The sequence below is a fragment of the Dipodomys spectabilis genome, unplaced genomic scaffold (assembly GCF_019054845.1).
Source record: "Dipodomys spectabilis isolate Male_0828 unplaced genomic scaffold, ASM1905484v1 ptg000051l, whole genome shotgun sequence".
NCBI lineage: Eukaryota > Metazoa > Chordata > Mammalia > Rodentia > Heteromyidae > Dipodomys > Dipodomys spectabilis.
In genome coordinates, this window is record NW_024870728.1 from 22,213,008 (window position 1) to 22,226,880 (window position 13,873).

At 40.0% G+C, this 13,873-nt stretch overlaps 1 protein-coding gene across 4 annotated transcripts in view; it reads left to right on the forward strand.

The window, feature by feature from the left end:
- Ndufs1 (NADH:ubiquinone oxidoreductase core subunit S1) overlaps positions 1 to 13,873 on the forward strand; it is a 36,149-nt gene that overhangs the window by 6,705 nt on the left and 15,571 nt on the right. For all 4 annotated transcript variants that reach the window (XM_042679144.1, XM_042679145.1, XM_042679143.1 and 1 more), the window contains 8 exons: positions 1,473 to 1,549; positions 4,638 to 4,719; positions 4,810 to 4,940; positions 5,365 to 5,550; positions 7,631 to 7,765; positions 9,657 to 9,771; positions 11,334 to 11,479; positions 11,761 to 11,889. In XM_042679144.1, the coding sequence (XP_042535078.1) occupies positions 1,473 to 1,549; positions 4,638 to 4,719; positions 4,810 to 4,940; positions 5,365 to 5,550; positions 7,631 to 7,765; positions 9,657 to 9,771; positions 11,334 to 11,479; positions 11,761 to 11,889 (1,001 nt within the window). The remainder of the gene's footprint in view (positions 1 to 1,472; positions 1,550 to 4,637; positions 4,720 to 4,809; positions 4,941 to 5,364; positions 5,551 to 7,630; positions 7,766 to 9,656; positions 9,772 to 11,333; positions 11,480 to 11,760; positions 11,890 to 13,873) is intronic.

Here is a 13,873-nt window from a genome sequence, read left to right on the forward strand (position 1 = left end):
TGTACCACTTGAGCCACAGCTTCACTTTTGGCTTTTTAGTGGTTAATTGGAGATAAACGTCTTACGTATTTTCCTGTCCTGGCAGGCTTTGAACTGTGATCCTCAGATCTTAGCCTTCTCAGTAGCTAGGATTATAGATGAAACACAGTTTTGTTTTTTTTGGTTTTTTGTTGTGGGGCCTGAACTCTGGGCCTGGGCGCTGTCCCTCAGCTCTTCAGCTCAAGACTAGCGCTCCACCACTTGAGCCACTACGCCACTTCCAGCTTTTTTCTTTTTGTTTATGTAGTGCTAAGGAATCGAACCCAGGGCCTCAGGCATGCAAAGCAAGCGCTCTATCACTGAGCCACCATCCCAGCCCCTGAAGCACAGTTTTTTAATGTTCTGTTTTAGAGCAGAGTGGGAAATTGTATTGAATGTCTTTGTTGTGTTATGATAATTAAATATCAGAGAGATTATTTTATAAACTAACTGACACGTGTAGCTGGCCTCTGTTGAGGGCCTCAGGCTTCATGAAAGTCCACTTTTATGAGAACTTTTTTTTTTTTTTTTTGCAGATCTGGGGCTTGAACTCAGGGCCTGGGCATTGTCCCTGAGCTTTTTATTATTATTATTATTGTTGTTGTTATTATTATTGTGAAAATACCATATAGAGAGGTTACAATTACATGGGCAAGAGTCTCTGAGCTTCTTTTGCTCAAGGTTAGCATTCTACCACTTGAGCCACAGTGCCCCTTCTGACTTTTTCTGTGTATGTGGTACTGAGGAATTGAAGCGAGAGCTTCATCCAAGCTAGGAAAGCACTCTACATTCCCAGCTCTTCTTTTTTTTTTTTTTGGTTGGTCGTGGGGCTTGAACTTCCTCCTACAGACCTAACTGCTCTGAGAAATCAGAATTTTTTTTTTTTTTTTTTTTTTTTTTGAGGTCCGGTTGTGGGGCCTGAACTCTGCGCCTGGCCACTGTCCCTCATCTCTTCAGCTCAAGGCTAGCGCTCTACCAATTGAGCCACAACGCCACTTCCGGCTTTTTTCTTTTTGCTTATGTGGTGCTGAAGAATCGAACCCAGGGCCTCAGGCATGCAAGGCAAGCGCTCTACCACTGAGCCACCTTCCCAGCCCTCAGAATTAATTTTTATAGTCCAGTTAACCTTTCATTAGGCCCCATCTCCTAAAAGTCCCATCCCTCCATCTTTCAATGTTATTAGATGGATATGGACTTTTCAACACATGGATCTTTGGGGGATAGGCCATAATGAAACCATAGCAATGTCTTATTTGTTTGTTAGAGGAAGGTTGAAAGGTCAGATTAGCACATTATGATTATGGAAACTTAAAAAATTCTAAAAAAAATACTTTCTGCTTTTTTAAAGTATAATTTAATGCTTTTATGTAATTTAATGCTTTGCACACTAGGTTGCTTATATTTACAAGTTTGCTTATAAATACAAGTTTTTGTTTTTCCCTTTGAAATTCTAGGTTGTGGCTGCTTGTGCTATGCCAGTAATGAAAGGTTGGAATATCCTGACAAACTCAGAAAAAACTAAGAAAGCCAGGTATTTATTAATGTAGTTGATTTTCTTTCTTGCTATTTTTTTTTTTCTCAGTATTAAAGATTGAATCTTAGGCTTTTTACATGTTTGAAGGCACTCCTATCGCTTGAGCTATACTCCCAGACCTTTAGTTTTTATTTCATGTTTGAGATAGGGTCTTTCTATCTTTGTCTAAGCTAGCCTAGAAAAACTCAACAATCCTGCTTCCACTTCTGGAGCTGGAATTAAAGGACTGTGCCACCATGTCTGTATGTATCAGACCTTCTTAGCATGATGTTTAAAAGTATCTTACAGTTGTGGAGTTTAGTGTCAAACTAGAAAGATGTTGCTTTACTTATTTATTTGGGGGAAGAGTTGATTGTGGGGCTTGAACTCAGGGCCTGGGTGCTGTCTCTGAGCCTCTTTGTGTTCAAGGCTAGCGCTCTATCATTTGAGCCACAGTGCCACTTCCAGTTTTTGAGTGGTTAATTGGCGATAATAGCCTCACAGGGACTTTGTGCCAGGACTGGCTTTGAACTGTGATCCTCAACTCAGCCTCTTGAGTAGCAAGGATTACAAGTGTGAGTCGCCAGCTGCCTGGCTGATGTGCTTTACTCCTTTTGTTGTTGTTGGTGGTGGTGGTGGTGGTGATGGGGCTTGAACTCTGGGCTTGGGTACTGTCCCTCAGCTCTTCAGCTTAAGGTGAGCACTCTACCACTTGAGCCACAGCGCCACTTCTGGAGATAAGAGTCTTACAGACTTTACTGCCTGGGCTGGCTTTGAACCATGATCCTCATATCTCAGCCTCCTGAGTAGCTAGGATTACAGGCATGTGCCATGGGTGCCTGGCTGCTTTACTTTTAAGAGCAACAAAAAGGAGTACACAGCAGAAGTGATCAATTGAGACATTTTGGTATTCAGTTTGGTATGGGATCACCATTAAAATCCCTTAATTTACTCAACTTGTGATGAAGCTCCTAGAATTTCAGCCTGAGCAGAATTGTTTCAGTTTCGTATTACCAGCTGCTGTGACTGGTTATTATTAACTTCTTATGTTATGATACTGATATTCAAACCCAGGGATTTGTGCATATCAGTCATGCACTGAGCTTCTCTTAATTTCATTTTGAATTAGTATGAAGATTTTCAGCAGTTTTTTTGGTTTATGTGTGCGCACACATGTGTGTGTGTTGATGTGTGCCACTGAGTTTGAACTCAGGTGTTGGGCATTGATCCTTAGCGGTTTTGTTCACATCTGACACTCGATTACATCAGTCACACCTCCACTTCCAGCATTTTGGCTGGTTAAAGTAAAGAGTCTCTTTGACTTTCCTGCCTGCTGGCTTCAACTGTGAATCTCAGATTTCAGCCTCCTGAGTAACTGATTACAGGCATACACCACTGGCTCAGCAACTTTGGTAATTATATATTGTTAGAAGTCATTATCTGCAGTTGGAGATTTAGCTCAGTGGAAGAGCACTTACCTGGCAAGTGCATAGCACTGAATTCAGTCCTTAGCTCTGGGGACAAAGAGAATAAAAGACATTATCTGCTAGGCACTGATGGCCTGTAATTTTACCTACTCAGGAGGCTGAGATCTGAGGATAATGATTTGAAGCCAGCCTAGGCAGGAAAGTCCATGAGACTCTTACTTCCAGTTAACCACCAAAAAAAGCTGGATGTGGAGGTATGGCTCAAATGGTAGAGGGCTAGCCTTGAGCCAAAGAGCTGAGGGACAGCACCCAGGCTCTGAATTCAATCCTCAGAACCAGGGGGAAAAAATGCATGAGGATGAGAGGAAAGAGGGAAATGGAAGAGGATGAATAATTTTTAAATATATAGCAACTATGTATGATGATGACAAAGAATCTGAATAGGAGGTTTTGAGAGTGGGTACTGAGAAAGTAATGGAGGGGGATATTCTGAACAAAATGTAATATGTATATCTGATATATAGTGAAACTCTTTGGTGCAATTAATTTACACTAAAATAAAACAAAAGGAAAATTGCCAAGTGCTGGTGGTCATGCCTCTAATCCTAGCTACTCAGGAGGCTGAGATCTGAGGATCGTGGTTGAAGTCCAGCCTGGGCAGGAAAGTCCATGAGACACTTTATCTCCAATTAACCACCAGAAAACCAGAAGTGGCACTATGGCTCAAGTGGTAGAGCACTTAGCTTAAGCTGGAGAGCTCAGGGACAGTGCCCAGGCCCAGAGTTCAAGCCCCGAGATCGACCAAAAAAAAAAAAAGATAGGAAAGTTAAAACAGACTTTGTTGGGAATGGATTAGCCATAGGAGGGTGGGACTACTGAAGATTTAATAGGGATGAATGTAGTCAGAGTTTGTATGTGTAAAAATAGAATAATAAAATTTATTGAAATCCTTCTAAGAAGAAGGAAGCATGGGAGTTACAGGAGAATGATACAGTGAGTTTGATTGGGGTCCATTGTATATATGTATAGAAATATTTAAACAGCACCCCATATACAGCAAATAAAAAAATAAACTATTTCAGGGCGGAGGTGTAGCTCAATGGTAGAGCATTTTCCTAGCATGTAGTGGCCTTGGGCTTGATCCTCAACACTGAAAAAAAGCATGGTTTCCTAGAATCTATACTATTTTATTCTTAACACTTACAAAACATTTTCTACATTGTGCTCTTAATCCTACTTGAATGATATATTGCCATATCTATAACAAATATAAAACTAATAGTAACTCTAATAAAGTATCTGTGAAGTTTTTTTTTTTTAATCGTTTTTTTTTTTTTTTTTGTCCGTCATGGGATTTGAACTCTGGGCCTGAGCACTGTCCCTCAGCTCTTCAGCTCAAGGCTAGCGCTCTACCACTTGAGCTACAGCGCCACTTCCGTTTTTTTCTGGTGGTTTATTGAAGACAATAGTTTCATGGTTTTTCCTGCCCGTGATGGCTTTGAACCGCAATCCTCAGATCTCAGCCTTCTTAGTAGCTAGGATTACAGGCATGAGCCACCGGTGCCCCGCTTACTGTGAAGATTATTTAAATAGCCTATATAAATAAAATTTTTTGAGTGATAGGTATTTGTATCATTTTATATTATTATATATTATATATATTACAATTTTTCATACAGAGAAGGTGTGATGGAGTTCTTACTAGCAAATCATCCTTTGGACTGTCCTATTTGTGACCAGGGTGGAGAATGTGATCTGCAGGTATCTGATAGACCTTTGTAAATCTTTTTGATTTTCTTCTTTTAATTTCATAAGCAGCAGTAGATTTAACTATTTCCTAATTTACTTAAGGACCAGTCCATGATGTTTGGAAGTGATCGAAGCCGGTTTTTAGAGGGGAAACGTGCAGTAGAAGACAAGAACATCGGGCCATTGGTAAAGACCATTATGACTAGGTGCATTCAGTGTACCCGGTGCATCAGGTACTTTTTGTCCTTCTGTCTTCCAGAATATTATGGGGACCTTACTAGCCCTAAAATTTAGTGAATAACACATCTGGGAAGAATGACAAGTTTAGTAGGAGAATGAGCTGTTTTTAATGGGTTGTTGGGGTGGGGGGAGGAGTTGTTCACTTTTAGTATAAACTTTCAGTTTGATTTTTAAATTAATAATCTATAAACATTCTGTGATAACTTGCCAAGCTTATACATATGGTTTGTACAATTTTCTGTTTGTATATTATACCTTAAATTAAAAGCAAACATTGGTTGAATTTTTTAATTCAAGGACTATTCTTGCCATTGAAAATAGCTAATACCTTTTTAGAGTTTCAGAGTTCATTATCCTTATGCCTAGGAAATAACTTTGCTAGACCCAACCATTTGATGATAAATTTTTATATTATAGGTTTGCGAGTGAGATTGCAGGAGTAGATGATTTGGGAACAACAGGCAGAGGAAATGAAATGCAAGTTGGAACATACGTAGAGAAGATGTTTATGTCTGAATTATCTGGGAATGTCATTGATATCTGCCCCGTGGGTGCCCTAACCTCTAAGCCCTATGCCTTTACTGCCCGACCTTGGGAAACAAGGTATTTATCTTTCATTTTGGGTAAGCTTGTTTTTGGTTTATTTATTTATTTATTTATTTATTTATTTTTAATTTTATTTTATTTGTGAACATACTGTACAGAGGGGTTACAATTACATGGGCAGGATAATGCGTACATTTCTTACCAAGCATTGCAGCCTCCTCCTTTGTTTACCCTTCACCTCCCTTCCCAGCCTCCCCCCTGGTTTTTTTTTTTTTTGACTGCTATTCAAAAGGTTCCGTGTCATTGTCTTCCTAAATTTTAATTGGTTTGGTCTGTAAACATTCTTTTATTTGAAGATAAGTAATTAGATTAAAGGATAGGATGAACTTGTACAAATAAATTGTAGTTTTCTAGGAGACTATGTTTAAGTACCTAACCACTTTTTTTTAACCTGTTCTAAGGAGTAAAAAAAGTCTTGATGAGCCAGGCGCCAGTAGCTCATACCTGTAATCCTAACTACTCAGGAGGCTGAGATCTGAGGATCTCAATTCAAAGCCAGCCTGGGCAGGAAAGTCCTTGAGACTCTTACGCCAATAAACCACTAGAAAACCGGAAGTGGCACTGTGGCTCTAGCCTTAGAGTGCTCGCCTGGAGCTGAAGAGCACAGGGACAGCGCCCAAGCCCAGAGTTCACGCCTCACGACCAAAAAAAAAAGTCTTGATCCTTTTATAGTCTCGTCTCTTACTGTGTATGAAGTTTCAACTGGATGTTACACTTTATTTAACTAGCTCCCCTTTTTTGTGTGTGAGCTTGTTGGTTGTGAGGCTTGAACTTGAGGTGTGGGGACTGTCCCTGAGCTCTCCAGCTTAAGCTAAGTGCTCTACCACTTGAGCCATAGTGCCACTTCTGGTTTTCTGGTGGTTAATTGGAGATAAGAGTTTCACAGACTTTCTTATCTGGGCTGGCTTTTTTTTTTTTTTTTAGTTTTTGTTTTTTTTTTTTAATTAAATTTATTTTATTTGTGAACATACTGTACAGAGGGGTTACAATTACATGGGCAGGATAATGCGTACATTTCTTTTTTTTTTTTTTTTTTTTGGGTCCGGTCGTGGGGCCTGAACTCTGGGCCTGGGCGCTGTCCCTCAGCTCTTCAGCTCAAGGCTAGCACTCTACCACTTGAGCCACAGCGCCACTTCCGGCTTTTTTCTTTTTTGCTTATGTGGTGCTGAGGAATCGAACCCAGGGCCTCAGGCATGCAAGGCAAGCGCTCTACCACTGAGCCATCTTCCCAGCCCCTAATGCGTACATTTCTTACCAAGCATTGCAGCCTCCTCCTCTGGGCTGGCTTTGAACTGTGATCATCAGAACTCAGCCTCTTGAGTACCTAGGATTACAGGCGTGAGCCACCTGTATTCTGCTGTGGCAATTTGATTGTCAACATAAATAACAAACTGGGTGCTGGTCACTCGCCCCTGTAATCCTAGCTCCTCAGGAGGCTGAGATTTGAGGATTGAGGTTTAAAGCCTGCCTGGGAAGGAAAGTCTTTGAGACTTATCTTCAATTATCTCAGGAAGTGGAGCTGTGGCTCCAAGCAATAGAGCATTACCCTTGAGCAGAAAAGCTCAGAAACAGTACCCAGGGCCTGAGGTCAAGCCCCACAACTGACACCCACCCCCCCCCAAAAAAAATTGTCCCATATTTAACTAGTTAGATTCCTTCTAATTGATCTCTGTCAGAAAAATAGTTTTAAAGGTTATACCACATTAAGAATTTAGGTGATGATGGGGATGGGAAGGTGGCTCAGTGGTAGAGCGCTTGCCTTGCATGGATGAGGCCCTGGGTTCGATTCCTCAGCACCACATAAAAAGAAAAAAGCCGGAAGTGGCGCTGTGGCTCAAGTGGTAGAGTGCTAACCTTGAGCTGAAGAGCTGAGGGACTGCGCCCAGACCCAGTGTTCAGGCCCCATGACCGGACCCAAAAAAAAAAAAAAAAAAAGAATTTAGGTGATGATTTACAATATGAAGATTTTTAGTACTATTTTTCTGAAATTGAGAATAAGAATTGTTAATCTTTTTTTTATAAATCAGCTATTAGAAACTTTATTCTCACAACATAGTATGTGTGTATATTTTCTCAGAAAGACAGAATCCATTGATGTAATGGATGCAATTGGAAGTAATATTATAGTGAGCACGAGAACTGGAGAGGTGATGAGGATTTTGCCACGGATGCATGAGGACATCAATGAAGAATGGATCTCTGATAAAACCCGGTATTGTTTTACTAAACTTTTGCATTTGATGAGAAATCATTATTTTCATTTGCAAATTAGTTAATGAAAATAATACTATGGAAGTCTGAGAGATTTATTCATTTTATTATTGCCAGTACTGGGGCTTGAACTCCAGGTTTTGTACTCTGGGATGACTTTCTTGCTTATGGCTGGCAGTCAACCCTTGAACCATACTTCCAGACTTGCATTATGCTTTCAGAGACTTATCTGTGCAGGCTGGCTTCAAAATGTGATGCTGTAGGTCTTAGCCTCCTGAATAGCTGCGATTAAAGGTATAAGCCACTAGCACTGGCTAAGTCTGAGATTTTATATACAAATGGAAAAAAAACAATTCCGGATCGATCTATTGCTAGTTTTCATATTAAATTGGATATAAAGAATTTTCCTCCCATCTAGAGAATTTAAAGTAGAGTAATTTACGTTAATTCACGTTAAATATAGGAATTTGCACAACATAATCTCAATAAAGTAGCGGTACTCAAGTTCTATGATTTTCAGCTATGTCTTTTGGTTTTGGGAGATATTTTTTGGGTAGTTCTTAGGTTTGAACACAGGGGCTCACACTTACTAAGCGATACTCTCTATCACTTGAACTACACTGCCAGTCCTTTTATGTTGGTTATTTTTGCACTAGGTCTTACTTTATGACCTGGATTGCAGTCTACCTGTTTGTTCTTTCACCATGGTGGGATATGGAGGTGTTTTTGTTTGTGTCCACACACGCGCGCTGCTTTTTTGGTTGGTGTTTGTTATTGTTGTTATTCGTGGTCACAAGAGTCTGATTCCCTTTATCTCACTTCTTAGATGCTTTTTTTTTTTTTTTTTTTTTGTCAGTTGTGGTTGGGCTTGAACTCTGGGTCTCTTCAGGCAAGCACTCTGACCGCTTGAGCCACGGCACTACTTCAGGCTTTTTTCTGCTGATGTTGAGGACTCAAACCCAGGGGGCCTCATGCATGGGAGGCAAGCACTCTACCATTGAGCCACCTTCCCAGCCCCTATCTCACTTCTCAAGTAATTAGAATTGTGAGCTTGAGCCACCGTGCCTCCAGATCATACCTTTTTGTTGTTGTTGTAAGTTTTAAGATTACTCAGATTAGAAATTTAAGAAACTTTATTTTTTTTTGTATGCAGAGGATTCAACCTGGGACTTTGATAGGAAATGCTCTTATCACTCAAGATGCACCTCTAGCTCCAAATCAGACCTTATTAGATAGTAGTTTGGTTTTAAGAATTGCTCATAAGGGCTAGGAAGGTGGCTCAGTGGTAGAGCGCTTGCCTTGCATGCCTGAGGCCCTGGGTTGGATTCCTCAGCACCACATAAGCACAAAGAAAAAAGCCGGAAGTGGTACTGTGGCTCAAGTGGTTGAGCGCTAGCCTTGAGCTGAAGAGCTGAGGGACAGCGCCTAGGCCCAGAGTTCAGGGCCCACGACCGGACCCAAAAGAAAAAAAGAATTGCTCATAAAATAATCTTTACTATCCCACAAAAACTTGTGGGATAGTAATGTCTAGAGATTTATTCTAGTTGTCACTTTAACCAATTGTATATTTAATTGTATATTTATAGATTTTTAAACCTGAAAATTATAGTTACTGACTGGGTGCTGATGGCTCACACCTGTAATCCTAGCTACTCAGGAGGCTGAGATCTGAGGGTTGCAGTTCAAAGCCAGCCCAGGAAAGGCTGTGAGACTTACTACTTAGAATAAGCTGGAAGTGGTGTTGTGGCTCAAGTGGTAGAGTGCTAGTCTTGAGCAAAAAAAAGCTCAGGGTCAGTGTCCAGGCCCTGAGTTCAAACCCCATGACCAACAACAAAAAAATTATAATTGCTTCTTTACTGAGATTCTATAAACGATGTGTTTCTTTTGTCTAGATTTGCCTATGATGGGCTGAAACGTCAAAGACTTACTGAGCCAATGGTCAGAAATGAAAAAGGGCTTTTAACCTATACCTCCTGGGAGGATGCACTCTCTCGTGTAGCTGGAATGGTAAAATTTTTAAATATTAAAGAAAAGGAGTGAAGAAAGAGAAAAAGGAAAGAAATGTAAAATAATTAGTGTGTAACTTTTAAGAAATAGTTTTGCCATAAGTTAATGAATGGGTCTCTTCCTTTCTGTTTTGTATTATAAAGATTATAATTAATCTTCCATTTGATAGTTTTTGAGAGCTGTATATTAGATGTTATGCTAAATATGGGAATATAAAGACCACGAACACAAAATCTTTACCTACCAGAATGCTATAGTTTAGGAAGAAATATACTAAGTAGGTACAATTTGTGGACTGATTTGAGAGAAAGCACATAGGAATAAGAGACCTAACTAAAACGAGTACCAAGATGCCTTCCTATAAGATGTTATTTGTTTGTTTTAGTAAATCCTAAAAATAAATGTGATCTTGTCAGCATAAGAAGAGAATTGGGGGGCAGGGAAGGTGGCTCAGTGGTAGAGTGCTTTGCCTTGCATGCATGAGGCTCTGGGTTTGATTCCTCAGCACCACATAAGCAGGAAAAGCTGGAAGTGGTGCTGTGGTCAAGTGGTAGAGTGTTAGCCTTGAGCTGAAGAGCTGAGGGACAGTCCCCAGGGCCAGAGTTCAGGCCCCATGACCTATTAAAAAAAAAAGAAGAAGAAGAGAATTGGGTCATACCCAGTGGTTTATATGTGCTTAGCATGAATGAAGCCTTGTGCTTCATTTCAAAGAAGAAAAAAAGCAGGAGGAATAGTTTTCTAGATAGAAAAGTCAAGGTAGAAACAGAATTAAGGCCTAGAGGGGATAGTACTTCAGAAGTGGTCACATTTCCTGTAACTAACTCCATAATCTTCATTCTCTAGACTTTATTTTTCAGCTCCTTTGTTCCTAACTAGAAGACTTCCCTCTAAGATGATAACCAGCTTTACCTCACACGCACCTCTACTGTTTGCACTTTTAGATTAGATAATAAAACTAAAAGTGTGTTACTTTCTTGGTACATAAAAATGATGATTATTGCTGGGCGCCAGTGGCTCACACCTGTAATCCTAGCTACTCAGGAAGCTGAGATCTGAGGATCATAGTTCAAAGCCAGCCCGAGCAGGAAAGTCTATGAGACTCTTCTTTTTTTTTTTTTCTGTTGTGGGGCTTGAACTCTGGGCCTGGGCGCTGTCTGTCCCTCAGCTCTTCAGCTCAAGGCTAGTGCTCTACCACTTGAGCCCAGCTCCATCCGATTTTCTGAGTAGTTTATTGGAGATAAGAGTTTCAGGGACATTTCCTGCCTGGGCTGGCTTTGAACTGTAATCCCCAGATCTCAGCCTCCTGAGTAGTTAGGATTACGGGCGTGAGCCACGGGCACCCCGGCTGTCTGTGAGACACTTATCTCCAATAAACCACTAGAAAACCAGAAGTGGTGCTGTGGCTCAAGCGGTAGAGCTCGCCTTGAGCTGAAGAGTTCAGGGACAGCGCCCAAGCCCAGAGCCCCACGACCTAGCAAAAAAAAAAAAAAATTATTCTTTTTTCTGAGCAACTCATTGCTTACTATATGTTTGTCATTGATTTGCTTATTATCCATTTCTAGTTGCAGAGCTTTCAAGGTAAAGAGGTGGCAGCAATTGCAGGTGGTTTGGTGGATGCTGAAGCCCTGGTAGCTCTGAAAGATATACTGAATAGAGTGGATTCTGACATCTTATGTACTGAAGAGATCTTCCCCACTGCAGGAGCTGGGTGAGAAATAGGAAGTTATGGTCCAGGTTCACATTATTCCTTTCAGTTACAGTTATGTGTAAAAGACATTTGTGGTATACAGTGTATTCTCCAAAATAGTCACCAATGCCATTTTACTTATAGACCAAAATGAAACCAAGAGCTAAAGGAGAATTTAGGAGATTTAGTTAATAATAAGTATTAGAACTTTGTTTTAATTTAGACGTGTTTCATGAAATTTTGGGGGAGTGCCAGGTGTTTTCAGCTTTAAAGAAAACTCATTTTAAATACTGTATTTCTAGTACGGATTTGCGTTCCAATTACCTCCTAAATACAACAATTGCTGGTGTGGAAGAAGCAGATGTAATCCTTCTGGTTGGTACAAATCCACGTTTTGAAGCACCACTATTTAATGCTAGAATTCGAAAGAGGTTAGTAATATATAGAGTTTTTTTTTTTTTAAGTATGTGATTTTTTTTTTTGTTTGTTTAATATATATTTTAGTTGATTCCTAGTATTCATTGTAGTCAGACTAAATAATTACTAAAGGTAATTGAAGGACAGTTTTAAACAGGTCTGTCTGACTACCTCCCACCATACCATCTCTTTAATTAATTTATTTTTTATTAAATATATAGTAATAAATATTTATATACTTTTTTTTTTTTTTTGCTGGTCATGGGGCCTGAACTTGGTCTGAGTGCTGTCCCTCAGCTCTTTAGCTCTGGGCCAGCGTTCTACCACTTGAGCCACAGTGCCACTTCTAGCTTTTTCTGCTTATGTGGTGCTAAGGAATTGAACCCAGGGCCTCATGCATGTCAGGCAAGCACTCCACCATTGAGTATTCTTAATATTGGGGTTTGACCCAGGGCCTCACGCTTGCTAATTAAATGTATTACCACTGGAACTATGGCCCATTTTGTTTTCAAAATAGAGTCTCACTATTTTTTCCCAGGCTGGCCTTGAACTAAGTAACTAACCCACTTCCTTCCCTTCTTCCCTCCCTCCCTCTTTCCCTCCCTCCATGCCTCCCTTCCTCCTTTCCTCCTCTCCTTTTCTCCTCCTTTCTCACTCTCTCTAAAAATGCAAGTATTTATTTTGTAATTATAGACTTAGAAACAATTGGCCTTAATTTTTTTGTTTGTTTTCTTTTGTGCCTGGGTTGAATTCAGGGCCTATATGCTGTCCTGAGCTAGTTCTTTCTAATGCATTTGAACCATGATCTTCTGGATCTGGTTCAGCCTCCTGAATGCTCAGGCCTTGCGTTTTGGTAGCTTTGTTTTTGGAGAGTGTCAGTACTACAGTTTGAACTCAGAGCCTTATACTTGCTGACTGGTCAGGTGCTCTGTTGCTGAGCCATCTTTCTAGTGTATGCCTGGACCATACTCCTATTTTATGTTTCCCACAGTTGAAGTGACAAGCAGATGCCACCATACCCAGCTTCTGTTGAAATGGAGATTCATGAACTTTTTTTCCCCAGTCTGGCCTGGAACCATGATTCTTTCACTCCCTCCTAAGTAGCTGATAACGATGCGTGCCACTGTTCCCAGCTGTTTGTTGAGGAGTGCTCTTGTGAACTGCTGGCCTCAAACAGCAGACCTCATGATCTAAGACTGCCAAGTAGCCAAGATTACACACTTGAACCTCATGCCCAGCTCTGTTAGCTTTTTACTTTAAAATAATTTAGGATACTTAAAATAGTCTTAAAATTCTCATTTACTTATAATATTTACAAGTAATGTTAAATGAAGTTAACAATATGCCATATTTTATGGTGTATACTCTTTGTACAAATATAGACGTGAGTATAATTTTCTGAATTATCTGGAAATAACTTACAAACATAATAGCCTTTTATTCTTAAATACTTCAGTGTACGTTGCCTAAAATAAAATCATTCTCTTAAGAAATTTAGTATTCAGCCAAGAGCCAGTGGCTCATGCCTGTGATCCTAGCTACTCATGAGACTGAGATCTGAGGAATGAGGTTTGAAGCTAGCCGTTGCAGAAGGTCTGAGAGATTTATACCTAGTTGACCAGCAAAAAAACTGGACTAGAGGTTTTACTCAAGTAGTAGAGTACCAGCCATGAGTAAGAAAGCTGAGTAAGACCCAGAGTTTAAGTACCAGTACTGGTGTAAAACATAAAAAACAAGGGGAGGGTAGTGGGGAAAGGAAAGGAAAAAACCGAATATTGATATAAGATCACCTAATCTACAAAAGAAAAATTTAATATTGATACAAGTTACGTAGTTCACAATTTATATTCAGCTTTCAAAAAGTTTTCCAGGGCTGGGATGTAGCTCAGTGGCAAAGCGCTTGCCTAGCAAGTGCAACATCCTGGGTTCCATCCCCAGTACCAAAAAAGAAAAGACAAAAAAAAAATAGTTAAAACAAAAAACCCAAACCAAAAGAAA